Consider the following 13,419-nt stretch of genomic DNA (forward strand, 5'->3'; position numbering starts at 1 on the left):
TGTTGGTCATATGTTTCATGATTGAAAGAGAAAAACTAAAATAAGAGAAATTTAAAAAAAGCATCTGATTTACATTTGTCATGATTGCGTAAAATTTATTGCTTCATTACATGTCATGCAACAACGAGAGATTACAAAGATAATCCACCCAAGCCCCCGTTTTGGGCGGGCAGGCGGGCACGCGCTCGTAACGGCAATGACTATTACACTGGACCATTGTCTACTAGCTATTTGGCTACGATTAAACGGCATTTTCCGGTCGTTGGTCACTTTTTAAAAAACAACAACAACAACATTCATAAAAGATCATTAGCAAAACTCAACTCAAAGCTAACACTAAAACAAACCTAGCGAGCGATTAAAAAAACAAACAAACAAACAATCCACTGCACGTCCTGCCTTTCCCGCTGTTTTCGACTACCAGCAGCAGTAGCTTTGGTATACACCACGTTTGCATATACACCATTATTTCCTCCCTCGGGTCCGTCTACTGCACGCGGCAATGATCCTCAACGTCATCGGCAAAGTCCTCGGTGGAGAGGGCGCACCGCTGCAGCACACTGTTGACGGCAGCCCGGGCCAGGTAGCCGGTCGTCTGCGAGTAGGAGAGCGAAAACAGTGGCGAAATGTCTTTGCTCGGCGGCAAGCTGTGGTCTTTGCAGTACATCGCGAACGAGTCCTCCAGCAGCAGGTCGAGATCGAGCACCTGCTGGAAGCGCAGCTCCGGATTGCGGCTCAGTATGGTGGCCACAATGCACAGCAGCTCGACCGCGATCTGGCGCCGCTCGGGTTGCGTGATTTGGTGCAGCATCTCCTCGACCTGCAGCGAGAAGGACAGCTCGCTGCGGCTCTTGTTGGTCAGGGTCGGCATGGCGGGCAGATTGTGCCCCTGCACGGTAATGCCGTGCGGTGTGCGCTCCAGCACGTCCCACACGAGGTTGTAGAACGAGCTCGGCACCCGGCACAGGCAACCCTCGAGCTGGCGGCGCTGTACCGTACTGAAGCTGCAATATGCATTCAACGTATGTTATAGTCTGAAAGGATATTTATATTGTAAATCTTTAACACTTACTGATCCTCATTTGCCCACTGGCTCACGGTCAGCACCCGCTGCAGCAGCTGGCGAATTTGAAACGGGGACAAATTTTCAATATCCGCCCCTTCGTCCCCCTTCATCGTGAGGTAGAGCCGCATCGCCTCCAGGACCCAACCGACGCGGATCTTCAGGATGCCCTTGAAAATGTCCGGATTGGTGGCGATCAGCCGCCCGCAGTACAGGACCACCTCCTGCTGCAGCACCGCATGGATCACGTCGTACGGCTGCACGGTCGAGTACATCACGTTCTGGATCTCGGACGGTGTCATCGGCTTGTCAAAGATTGTCTCCCGCTGGCCGATCACACCGACCGTAATCTGCTTCCCGTTGACGAGCAGCGTCGTGATGAACGGTGAAATCGAGTCGACAATGTGGCGCAACAGTGAGCTACAGTAGCGAACGGCTCGCCAGTAGCGCAGCGTACCGGCCCGGTAGTACAGATCGGTTAGTCGCACGTGAACGGATTCGCCCGCCAGCTCGTAGTGAGAGCCTTCGCGGTGCAGAATAATACCGAGCAGCTGGCACTGCAGAAAGATCGATTCCGTGTTGCGCAGCGCCTCGAGTATGTCCGGTGTCGACCGGGTCGCATACTCAGCCGCCGTTATCTTTTTCTCCCGATAGGACTGGGCACGCGGCACATCCGTCAGACTCTGGTAGCCGATGTAGTCGTGGTGGATCTGCGCAAAGGCGGTATCGCCCACGTCCGGCAGGTCCGAGGTGGACATAAAGTCAAGATGCTCAATGCAGGAGCTCGAGATGAGGTTCTGCAGCCGGCCGATTCGCACCTTCATATCGTCACAGTAGCCCTTCTTCAGCATGGCCAGCAGATCGATCATCTCCTTGAACTGGGGATCGCGCATGTGCTCCTCGCGGATCAGTAGGCACACGGTCGGCCGGCCCGATAGCCGCCAGTACTTGCCGACGAACTGGAGCTCCGTCTTGATGTCGTCGATCAGTAGGGCCATGTCGCGGTAGAGGTAGAAATCGGACACTTCAAAGATGAGCGGATAGCAGAGGACGGTCATGCCACAGATGCGGTACACCTTGCTCGTGCCGAGCGAACCGACCGGGCGGGGTGGTCGTCCGGTCAGCCCGATCTTATCGTTCACGCCCAGCTGCTGGTACACGTTGATGAGCTGCGTCGAGGACCAGATTTGGACGGGTTCAACCTACGGCGAGAGAATGGGTTTGGAGTCATTTCGAACAACTCTTAAAGCGGAGAGTATACTTACTTCATGTGGTGTTTGCGTTTGAATGCCGTACGTGGCCATCATGGCCTGCAGGCGCATCGACTCAGCGATCAGCACTATCTGCACGACCAGATCCGTTGCTGTGCCCTTTTGTTGGTGGACGATTGAGGGAAGATTTCATTAATAAATTAATACAACATTTTAAGAGCAAAGTGTGCCAGAGAGTTTAGAAAGTGAAGCATATTGAGTGCAACAGGAAATTAAACATGTAAAAGTGTTATTGGTTTGCTTTAGTTGAGTAAACAAGAATACAAAATGATATGAACTTTGTCTTGCAAACTTAAATAATTAAAATGAAGCAATAATTACACAATGCAGAGATATAAGCATAATTCATTTAGTAAGATGCATTGCTCATGCCCTCATGATACGATTTTTTAGTAAGATTGTACAGTTTGATACATTATAATTACATAAATACACACTTCAACGTAGAAAACACACTCCTTTTTCGTTTTAATACACTATTATCAGCATATTTTGTACATTAAAGACACATTTTCACAATACACTTTAACACAAAAATAATGAAAAAGCAACAGTAACACATTGAACTAGTGTTGGGTTTCATGAATCTTTCGTTGAGATTCATTCATATGAATCTTCAGTGATGAGTGATTCAAATCTCGAGTCGAATTTTCAAAGATTCATGAATCTCAAAAATTCAAAAATCTTCAAAAATTCACGTATCTTCAAAGATTCATAAATTTATAATGATTCATGAATTTTCAAAGATTCATCAATGTTTAAATATTCATAAATCTCCAAGGGTTCATGAATCTCTTAAGATTCATGAATCTATAAGATCCTTTATAAGAATCTATAAAAATCCTTTAAACTTCATATATTTCCAGGGATTCATGAATATTTAGAGATTTTGAGATGATTTCCAAAATATTGAATTTGCCCAATCCCACCCAAATCTTGTCCGTTGTGGGTTTCAAGCCTTGCATGGGCCATCTCCCCGTAGCAAAACAAACTATCCGGCTTCGTGGTACTTTGCATGAAGTCTCGAAAGCCTGTATAGGCTGGCATAACCACGCAGGTTGTTACGCCAAGAAGAAGAATAATAAAAGTCCAAGCTTTATGATTTTTTAGAGATTTATGAATCCCTTGAGATGCATGTATCCTCAGAGATTGATTAATCTTTCGAGATTCATAATTCTTTCGAGATTCATGATTCTTTCGAGAATCATGAATCTTTCGAGAATCATGAATCTTTCGAGATTCATGATTCTTTAGAGGATCATAAATCTTTGGAGAATCATGAATCTCATGAGATTTTTGAATCTCTAAAAATTCATGAATCTTTCCACCCGAATTTCAGATTCGTTGAATCATTCCAAAGATTCATTCAGATCCATGAATCTGAATCAGATTCACCCAACACTACATTGAACCATTTCTCTTCTTTGCATACACAATTCTTCAACACAATGCGAACAAACATAAAAAAGCCTAACAGATTTTTCTGATCACCCCCAAGATGGCTTTTGTGTAAACGTGTATGATCGCAACGAAAGCGAAACTCTGGTGCTAACGACAATGTTTTAATGGTTCAATATTTACTCGCGCTGGTTCGCTGGAGTCCGACATTTGGTCCTGGCGCTCCACAATGTGCGGTGGCGTTACCGGGCGATTCATGGCCAGCGCCTGTGTGTAAGCCAATTTTCCGGCCATTCCCATACCAAAGGAGCCCCCCAAATAATAATAAATAAAATAGAAACAAAGGTGTCGTGCAAATGCCGTGAATGGAAAGTGCGTGTGACACGCAGCAGTGATGTTGCAGCGCAGTCGTGAAATGGAGCCGACGATCGGACGAATGCATCCAGACCGTCCGAGTGATACGGGCCAGATTAGAGGCGCGATGAGTTGGCGGTGAGGTGGCGCAACGATGAGCAACAAACACGTCCAGTGGCAGCAGCGTCCAAAACGATAGGTGTGAAAAGTAGTAGTAGTAGTACACGATGAGTATTGCACAGTGAACAGTATTAATTGTAGTAATAATAGCAACACACGCAAAAGAGTTTCCGCACGAAAACGGCACGCTTTCGGCACAAAGTCAGTGAGTGTTTTTGTTTTTTTTAGTCTTATTGTAGTCGCGAGACAAGCAAGCAAACCAGCAAAAAAGGATGCAGCAGCTCGCAAAGAGTTGATTGGGACTCGCGGTACTGTAAGAGCCGTTCACGAACTTCTTTTTCGAGAGGCACTAAACATACGGCCACAAGCAAATACAAAATAATGGAAACAACTCCTGGTGATAATGCGGTTTTTTTAGAAAGGCAACGACCAACGGCCTTTCCCATACTTTATACTTACACTTCCGATTTTGGTACGCTGTCCGCGCGCGCACGATTACGAGTGGAAAGCGTTTAATATAGTACAAAAAAGAGGAATGGATGGAAGAATAGAGAGAATGGTGACAACTCATTAATATCAATGTGTACATCGCGGATGTTCAAAACGAACAATAAAAAACTACAAACAAAATGAGCGATAAATTGCATAGAAAAAATCACTAAACTGCAAAGTGCGATTCAAAATCATAACAAAGCGAATGGGGATTTTTTGTCTATTCTAAAAGAAAGAAATGGTGTGGTACATTTCTATGTGTTAGATAGGTCAAGGTACTAGTTTAGAAACTGCATAAAAAACGTTCAATTAGCAAAGCTACCACTACGGGATGTTTGGTTGAGTGAAGTACGCGAAGTTCGTCTTACTAGAAAGTGCCTCTAAAATGCTTCCCTAAAGTTCAATTAATGACAACAACATGTTAAATTTAGAAACTGAAAAAATATGGAATCTCTATTCTAAAAAGTTAATGACACATATGTATAACAACAGAAACATCAATCAATTATGGCTCCTAAAAAGCGTTCTCTAAACGGTGATCGGTCTGGGGCTTTAGAGTCGACGCCCAGACGGACAGTTTACTTACAATTCCCGGTTTCGCCTTTACGGTTGGAGTGGTTTGGAGGGGGGTGGGCCAAAAGAGAAAAGGAAAGACAGTAAGACACGGTGCAAAAGATACACGATATAATAACGGCAATAACAGCCTCTTCCAATCAGACGTGTGACGAGAGAAGGTGTAGCTTTTTGTACAAATCAGGGTTTGTTCTGGATGTTGCCCTTCCCCGCCCCAATGTATGTTCCCCCCTTTTCCAGGCCTTTTAGTAGCTAGTATGAAGCGATTTTCAAACCAATTCTCACCCGGTTAGATATTTATAATTTTGATCCATGTTTAGTAGCATATCATGTCTTGGTGTGCATGTAATGTAGCCGAACGAAGTATGTAATCCCAATTCTGTAATCCCTTTTTTGTTGTTTAATGTTTATAAAACATCTCCCCCAGGCCTTGCCATTTGTCCCGAGAAAAGGTTTTAGTGTGTGTGTGTGTATGGTTTAAGTTTTCAACCCAGCTGTAAAGCACCTTGCACGGGCTTGCCCCTTTACTTACCTGAAAGGCTGAGTAGCGACCACCTTTCCGGGGTCGGTTGTAAGACGGCAAATATCGCCGGATCGGATCCAGCTCGTTAATGTGTAGCAAACCGGCCGTAAGTAACTGCGCAATGATGAACACCGATTGTCCCCACAGGAAGAGCGACTGGGAGGAGGAGCGCGTGTACATACCGTCCCCGTCCGGTGCGTAACACATCGATACAACTGGATCTAAAAAGAAAAAAAAACACGTTTAATATTTCAAAAATCCCAACATATTGTCTCTTTCTCACTCACCTCCATTGTTGTCCGAGTGCATACACTTCCGCAGCTCCATCTGGTACTCCTCGATCTGCTCGAGATTGTTCTTGAACACCCCGTCAATGATCATGTACGTGTAAAACATGGGCCACTCGCACTCGTACCCCTCAAAGTCCTTAATTTCCCCCTTGTGGTAGTAGCGGCGCGTTTTGTCCTCCAGCCGCGACAGATACCCATCCCGGCTGAACCGCTTGAAGCCCTTCTTGCCCTTCAGCCGCCGCACCACGTTCAGCTTGCTCATGTCCACCAGCCGCTCCTCGTGCGATGCAAACGCCGGAAAGGAGAGCGTCGGCAGCAGCGACGCATCCACCCCCTTCGAGCTCGACTCCCGCGGCAGCATCGTCTCGAAGATGCTGCGATTGCGGTTGTGCGCATCAATGTCCACGTACACCACGCTCCACGAGGCACCCTTCTCGCCGAACAGATTGCATCCGTTGATCGCTTCCAGCGCCGATTTGGCCATCCCGATCGAGGACGCATGGATCTCGGGCGTCCCGTCATTATACTTCGAGCCCCGCTCCCACATGCCGAAGTCGGGCGTACGGTACGCCCGCTCTACGTAGTACACCAGATTCTGCACGAAGGCCACCTCGTCCTGCGTGTAGATGATCTGCAGCCCGGACGTGATCATCTGCACCAGAAAGATCAGATAGATCGACACCACGTCGATCTGCAGATGGTTGTAGTTTTCGTCCGCGTAGATTTCCTCGCCCGTGTCCAGGTGGAACTTGCAGTGCAGCGCGTTGACCGCGCACTGGCGCGATTTAAACTTCTCCACCCGGTGCGCCTGCTTGATCCAGCACTCCAGGATGCCGCGCATACACTTCACCGCCGACTGGCCCAACTCGTAGCTCTTGCCCCGATCGTCATCGATGCGGCGGTACGCCTGGTAAAGGCTCCAGATCGCTGCGGCGCAGTACACGCTGTCCCGTATGCTGCCCACCTCCCGGTCCGTGCTGAGCACCGGGAACAGGCCCGTGATTGGACTTTGGAACTGCAGCAGCTGTCGTTTCACTGTTCGCGCGGAGCAGCAAAGAGAAAGGAAAAAACCGAAACCGCCACACCAAGTGATCGAATTTCGATCGGTTTCAAGGACGGATCAATTAACGCTCATTTTCACCAGCCGCGCGCTCTCCTCACCAACTCACCAATTCCGTAGTAGATGTCGAGCTGCTTCACCGTGTCCTCGTAGTTGGAAATCTTCAGGAACTGGTCCAGATTCATATCGTCCAGGCTAGGTTGCCGGGCGACGGGCGTGACGGAGCTGAAAATATAGGAATTTTGATACATTTTACACGAAGAACGGAGATAAGCACTGCAATGTAGCCCCAGCCAAACCAAAACACTCACGTCGAATGACGCTCCATTGTTGACATCGCGGAAACTGTTCACTGAAAAATAAACTGGCCGCAAAGCCTTCCGGGGAGTACGGATGATTTCCACCGACCACGAAATGGGTTTAGTTTTCCACGGCAGAAGCAAAATATTGCGACCGAGAGCCGATTTGTGCCTTGCCGTCTCGCTGCCTTCTTTTCGCGATTTGCAGCAGCAGCAATGTCAAATGTGACGTTTCAATGTCGAGCGCAATGAGCGCGCGATGTAAACAGAGGTTTTCTGCGCTCAGTGTGGCCAGATTATGTTGGCGCTTTTCGGTAGGAGCATGAACATTTTATCTGTAGGTTTCGGTACGTGTTTCGGTAAGAGTCCGACGATATCTGTTAAGTCCCATGTACAATCGAACATGAAAAATATATGGTATTTGACATGTTCGATTTGGTAACCAACAAATAATGATGATTTCTTGATGTATTATGAAAAAAAATCTGGGATTTTCGGCAGAAAAAATAAAAAAAACGTCAGTTTTAGGGTGCTCATCTGTGAATCGACAGGCACATAAAAAATCGGTAAGAATTGTGATGTACTTTCTGGCTAGCACCCACGACTCCGATCCGAATCCGACACTTGTTAGTCCGATTCCAATTCCGGCAACATGGAAGCACTAGATCCGCCGGAGTCGTCTGAAGTCGTCTGGAGTAGTTCTGAGTCGTCCGTAGTCATTAGAAGTCGTTCGAAGTTTACCGGAATCGTGGTTGGTCGGAGTCAAAAGGAGCCGTGAGGTTTAATGTGCTTGTAATCAGACATTTCCTTTCGTTGTGTTTTTTTGGTCTTTCACTTTGCGCGTGCACTTCTTATACAGGCCTTTGTTTCGAAGACCGACCTCATCTGACTGCAGACGAATCCGGACAACTCCGTCTGCAGCCGATTCCGGATGACTCCAAATGGCTCCAGAAGACTCCGCAAGACACCAGACAACTCCGACTTCGAATGATTCCGGATAATGCAGGGCGGACTTACCTTCCGGAGTCGATTCCGAATTTATCGGAGTAGTATCGGAGTCGTCTCTGGTTTTTTTGCCAACATTACCCATCACTAGTAGGAATTAACATAGACCAGTATTTCTGGTCACTCTGATTGCTTCGCTGCGCGTGTTTTCGTTTCGTGCTGTTTTGTGCAGAAGGGAAGCTGGCAGGCGGGTGTCGTTCCGGTGAGGGAGCAAAGTAACCGGCACAAACAGTATTTATTCAGCTGTTTTTTCGTATTTAATAGCTGAAATTCGTGATAATATGGCTTTATTCGGTGTGTGTGCGATTGTGTTTTCCGTCGATGTTTGTTCTTCAATTGAATGATGCTTTGCAATCTCCTGTGCCAACTACGATCATACACGATCAAGAAGCGCGTTGTTGTGATGCTCGGTTGAAAAGAACCCCCGGGGGCGGATTAGCTCATCACGAGAAGGGGCGGTGCGTCATCTCGAAACTGCATAAGAACCTCATCATCCCACCCCCCTCCATCAGCAAACACTTATGCGGAGGTGTTTGATCGTATTGTATAATATTACACCAACGTGGCGGTTATTTCTACCAGCATCCCTCCTCCACACACTCATACGGTCAATTATCCAGCGTTCTGCTGTGCTCAAGAGAGTGGGGGCCATCGATCGTTCTTGAGAGGTGTTCCGCACGCCAAAGGTGAATGTGGTTGGAAGTCGCTTTGGAACACCAGAATGGGACGTGTGCGTGGTGCTGTGCTGGCATTTAGTGGGACGATCGTGCTGCTGCTACTAATCGTCCAATACATCCCTTCTGCGACATGTGGGAAACCGTACGAGTACATCAACCTACCGAAAGCGCACCTCCCGATGTACTTTAAGCGCTTCCCGGCGTTGGAAAAACAATGCGCGGAAGATGAAACGTGTCCCTATCGGACGGTCATTGCGAGCCAAAGTTACCAGAACCGAAAGGAGGGTTGCTGGGGGTACGAGGAAGGCTGTACGGAGAGGAATCGGTACGCGAACCACAGCTGCCCCGGGAGCCACATCGGATACGTGAAGAGCAAGCAGGCCCAGCTGGACACGTTCTACAGCCAGGCGGATTTCGGTACGTTACAATTAACGCTCATGAGTGTGTGTGTGTGTGTGCGGCTTGAAATGAATGTAAAAGAAAATGAAATAATTTATATTTAAAATTAAGAGCGCCTCATGGTGAATCTTAATTGAGATAAGATCGCCAAAAAGAAGGGAAGCGTAAAGTTTAATGGCCATTTTTTTCACCGCATACACGGCGTGCTATGCCATTAAATCATGTTTTACGCCCCATTAAATCAAAACCCCAACCGGCTTGTGCAACTCGTTCCAGGTTTTGTGCGCGATCAGATGCGCGAAACGCGCATCATGTGCGAACCACAGTTCCCGCACGATTCGTCGCTCGAGTGCTCCAAGTACCTTCGCTTCTGCCGTGGCCGTAATCTAATGCTCAACTTCACCGACCTCGTCCGCCGCACCGAACCGCTGCGCTACAAGATGGACGTGCTGGGGCCGGGTCAGATCGGTGGCCACTGTCGGCTGCACGGGGAACGGTTGCGGGACGAGCTGCAGCACATAAGCCCGCTGCAGTCGTGGGGACCGGAGTTGCGGTTTTTCGAGCTCCTCGAACGCCCCCCGATCGAGACGGGCGTGTGCGATGTGGTGATCGAACGGCCCGCCTTCATCATGAAGATTGATGCGGCAATCAATATGTATCATCACTTTTGCGATTTTCTCAACCTGTACGCATCGCTGCACGTGAATCTGTCGCACGCGGGTGGCTTCGATACGGACACGCAGGTGCTGGTGTGGGAATCGTTCACGTACGCTTCGCCGTTTGCGGACACGTTTAAGGTGTTTAGCAAGCATCCGATTGCGGACCTGAAAACGTACGCCGGGAAGGTGGTGTGCTTTAAGAATGTGGTGCTGCCGCTCCTGCCGCGCATGATCTTTGGGCTGTACTACAACACCCCGATCGTGAGTGTTTTGGGAATGATCGGGTAGTTTGATGCTTTTTGTACTAAACTTTCCTTTTCTTTTTTTTATTTCTTCAGATTTATGGCTGTGAAAACAGTGGCCTTTTCCATGCCTTTTCCGAGCACGTGCTGCACCGGCTAAAGGTGCGCATGACGACCCGTCCCGACGAGCGGCTACGCATCACGTTCCTTTCGCGTCAAACGCGCTACCGCAGAGTGCTCAATGAGGACGAACTGATGGCAAGAATTGCCAGAAATCCCAACTATGCAGTGCAGCGTGTTAGCTACGGCCACGATCTGCCCTTCGTGGAGCAGCTTCGAATCACACGTAACACGGACATCTTTATCGGTATGCACGGAGCGGGATTAACGCATCTGCTCTTCCTTCCCAAATGGGCCACCCTGTTCGAGCTGTACCACTGCGAGGATCCCAACTGTTACCGCGATCTGGCCCGGTTGCGGGGCGTTCACTATCTCACCTGGGAGCGTGACCAGCTCGTGTACCCGGAGGGCGAGGGCAAACATCCCGAGCGGGACGAACGGCACGCCAAGTTCACCAACTACGCGTTCGACGTGGGCGAGTTCGAGCGGCTGGTGGGAAAGGCGGCAGCGTACGTGCAGGGACACGCGGAGTTTCAGAAGTTTCTAACCACAAACGCAAACCGGGCGGTCAAGAGGAAGGACGAGCTTTAAACTTAACGATACAAAACAATCCGTGATGATGTGTGTGTGTGTTTTACCAGCGTTTACTTATGAGATTGGGGAAGGTGTCTCGAGACGAATGCAACGATACTCTCGCCTTATTTTAATGCTAAAACAAACGAAATCGGGAGGACAGCCAGGCTCCCGAATGGCTTCCTAATATTGTACACCTCGAAGCTGCTTCAGCTCGTTCTATTGACGAAGCGAAACGGTTTTATCGTACTTAAACGCCTTAAGCTTTACACAAATGATGAGATTGGGTTGGATGGAGGTGGATCTGATGGCTTTACGATTAATTATACGCTCACGCAGTCTTAACTTAACGACAAAAGGGGAATGTGAACAGTATTTTTTATGTCCAAAAAAACCGCAGAATGTAATATCAATTTACCAATAACGAATGTGAGATTAAGCTTAACTTTAATACTAGATTGTTTTATTTCTCATTTGTTTTCAAGGCTTTTGATGACGAGATGATGAGTTTGTTTTCTTGCTGTATCCCTCTCCCCGAATAGTGTTCAATATTATGTCCTAATGTAATTTTGCTTTAATTTTAGCTTGGTAAACTACCCAACTTTTTTGCTTAATTTACAACGATGGCTTTCGATGACTAGAGATCGATTTTGGGAACGGATCGGAGTGCCTGTTTGCACCTGGAATTCAACGCCTTAGTGCGTTTACCATATCTTAAGCTTTACATTGTTAACGTACAGAAAGCAGACGGCCACACACAGCATAAACATGTAATACCCGATGATCGTGAGGGCGGCTCCATTCCCTAGCAGAAACGTTTGAAACACCAAATTCACCAGCCCCGTAAGCAGATTGGCGATCAGAAAGAAGAACAGCCCATTCGCGTTGATTGCCTGCAGCACGAGCGGAACGTACGGGATGCAGAAATCGTCCGTCTTCATGATCTGGTCGGGCGATTTCGGCTCCTCGAACCGGACGAAGTACACGAACAGCTCGAAAAACATGAACAGCGCGGTGACGCTGGCCCCGATCGCCAGTATCCAGAAGCAGTAGCCCATGTTAGCGAGCCGGCGCGAAATCCCAAACATGTCCTCGCACACGTAGATCATCTTCCAGCAGACCGCTGCCATGATGGCCACCTTGCCCGCCCGTCGGAGGAACTTTTTCGCCACCGTGATCTCCTCCGTCGGCCGCACAACCCAGCCGATGTAGACGGAGGCGAGGAAGAGGGCGAGATAGCCGGGCAGGGACACAATTCCTTCGCGATTGGCGGCGAAGAAGGTAGTTCGCTGGGTGTCCGCACTCAGCACGTACCGGGACACGCCCAGATGGAGCATCATTTCGTGGCAGCAGAGCAGCGTAATGGCGACGAACTTGATCACTTCCGGATCGTGCACCAGATCCATGATGAGCGTGCCGGCAAACTTGACACAGGCGAGTGTGATGAAGAAGTTCCAGTGCACCCCGTACTCGGACACGTGCAGCTGATAGTCCAGCTCGTTGGTGAGGAAGAAGCGGCCAAAACCGAGCAGTAGTAGGGGAGCCGTGCTGATGAGAACCTTCCACACTCGTGCCGTATTTAGTCGTCGCTCCTCTGCAGGTCGCACCTTGTAAACGATCCCATTGCTGAACACGTACAGCCCCACTCCGATATCCATCAGCCCGTAGCCGAAGGTTTCCGTTTTGGCAAGCTCGCGCGGGAAGCAATGGAAATCGACCGCCAGTATGCAGACGGCCGTTGTTAGGTTTACGAGCGCTCGCACACACGTCAGAAACTGCGGTGACTTGCCGGGCACCTGCACGAACGGCATCAGGTGCAACCGGTTCCGGATCTGATGGACGGCCGATATCGCCGACAGGACGAACAGGGTGAGCGCGATATTCAGTGCAAGCCGGTGCAGTACGGTTACTAGCAGCACGAACGGCAGCACGATGAGACAAAATTCCACCAAAAATCGGAGCGGAACGTGCGTAATACTGGCCACCGCAATGAGCTGAACCGTGTGAAACACACTGAACACGGGCGGTGCGATGTGCATGAACACGTTCACGGCCGTCGTCCCGTTGTTGTTTTCCATCTGGCTTTCGTGCAGGGCACGATAGTCGGCTGGATCCATCGTGTTGGGTGCCTGTTTTTGTTTGGAATGATATGAAGTATCCGTGCCGGAAAACGAGAGGAAGGAAAAAAACCCGAATCGCGTACGCGTAATTTTGCAAACGACGACGCGGATTAAAACGTAAATAAATAACAAACATCTGACAAACGTCAAACCGCTTTCGGATTTGACGTTTGTAGATTGT

The 13,419-nt window shown here is 48.7% G+C and overlaps 3 protein-coding genes across 9 annotated transcripts; 1 reads left to right on the forward strand and 2 right to left on the reverse strand.

The window, feature by feature from the left end:
- Positions 1-68: 68 nt before the first annotated feature.
- LOC120955983 (probable phosphorylase b kinase regulatory subunit beta) lies at positions 69-7,669 on the reverse strand. Of its 7 annotated transcripts, XM_040377282.2 has the most exons (10): positions 7,456-7,669; positions 7,254-7,369; positions 6,082-7,119; positions 5,804-6,015; positions 5,285-5,299; positions 4,666-4,683; positions 3,916-3,999; positions 2,329-2,433; positions 1,073-2,265; positions 69-1,004 (listed from the first exon to the last, which is right to left on the reverse strand). In XM_040377282.2, exons 1-10 carry the CDS (start codon positions 7,479-7,481, stop codon positions 488-490), a joined length of 3,324 nt encoding a protein of 1,107 aa, XP_040233216.2. In that variant the 5' UTR covers positions 7,482-7,669; the 3' UTR covers positions 69-487. The 7 variants fall into 7 exon arrangements, with proteins under 7 accessions (XP_040233216.2, XP_040233217.2, XP_040233221.2 ...); XM_040377283.2 differs by lacking the exon at positions 5,285-5,299; XM_040377287.2 differs by lacking the exon at positions 3,916-3,999.
- Positions 7,670-8,594: 925 nt separating this feature from the next.
- Positions 8,595-11,569, forward strand: LOC120957652 (EGF domain-specific O-linked N-acetylglucosamine transferase). Its single transcript, XM_040379961.2, has 3 exons — positions 8,595-9,542; positions 9,801-10,444; positions 10,522-11,569. Exons 1-3 carry the CDS (start codon positions 9,170-9,172, stop codon positions 11,134-11,136), a joined length of 1,632 nt encoding a protein of 543 aa, XP_040235895.2. The 5' UTR covers positions 8,595-9,169; the 3' UTR covers positions 11,137-11,569.
- On the reverse strand, positions 11,560-13,368 carry LOC120957653 (uncharacterized). Its single transcript, XM_040379962.2, has one exon. The coding sequence runs from the start codon at positions 13,233-13,235 to the stop codon at positions 11,823-11,825; it is 1,413 nt and encodes a 470-aa protein (XP_040235896.2). The 5' UTR covers positions 13,236-13,368; the 3' UTR covers positions 11,560-11,822.
- Positions 13,369-13,419: the final 51 nt, after the last annotated feature.

Source organism: Anopheles coluzzii, chromosome 3 (genome assembly GCF_943734685.1).
Source record: "Anopheles coluzzii chromosome 3, AcolN3, whole genome shotgun sequence".
Classification (NCBI taxonomy): Eukaryota; Metazoa; Arthropoda; class Insecta; order Diptera; family Culicidae; genus Anopheles; species Anopheles coluzzii.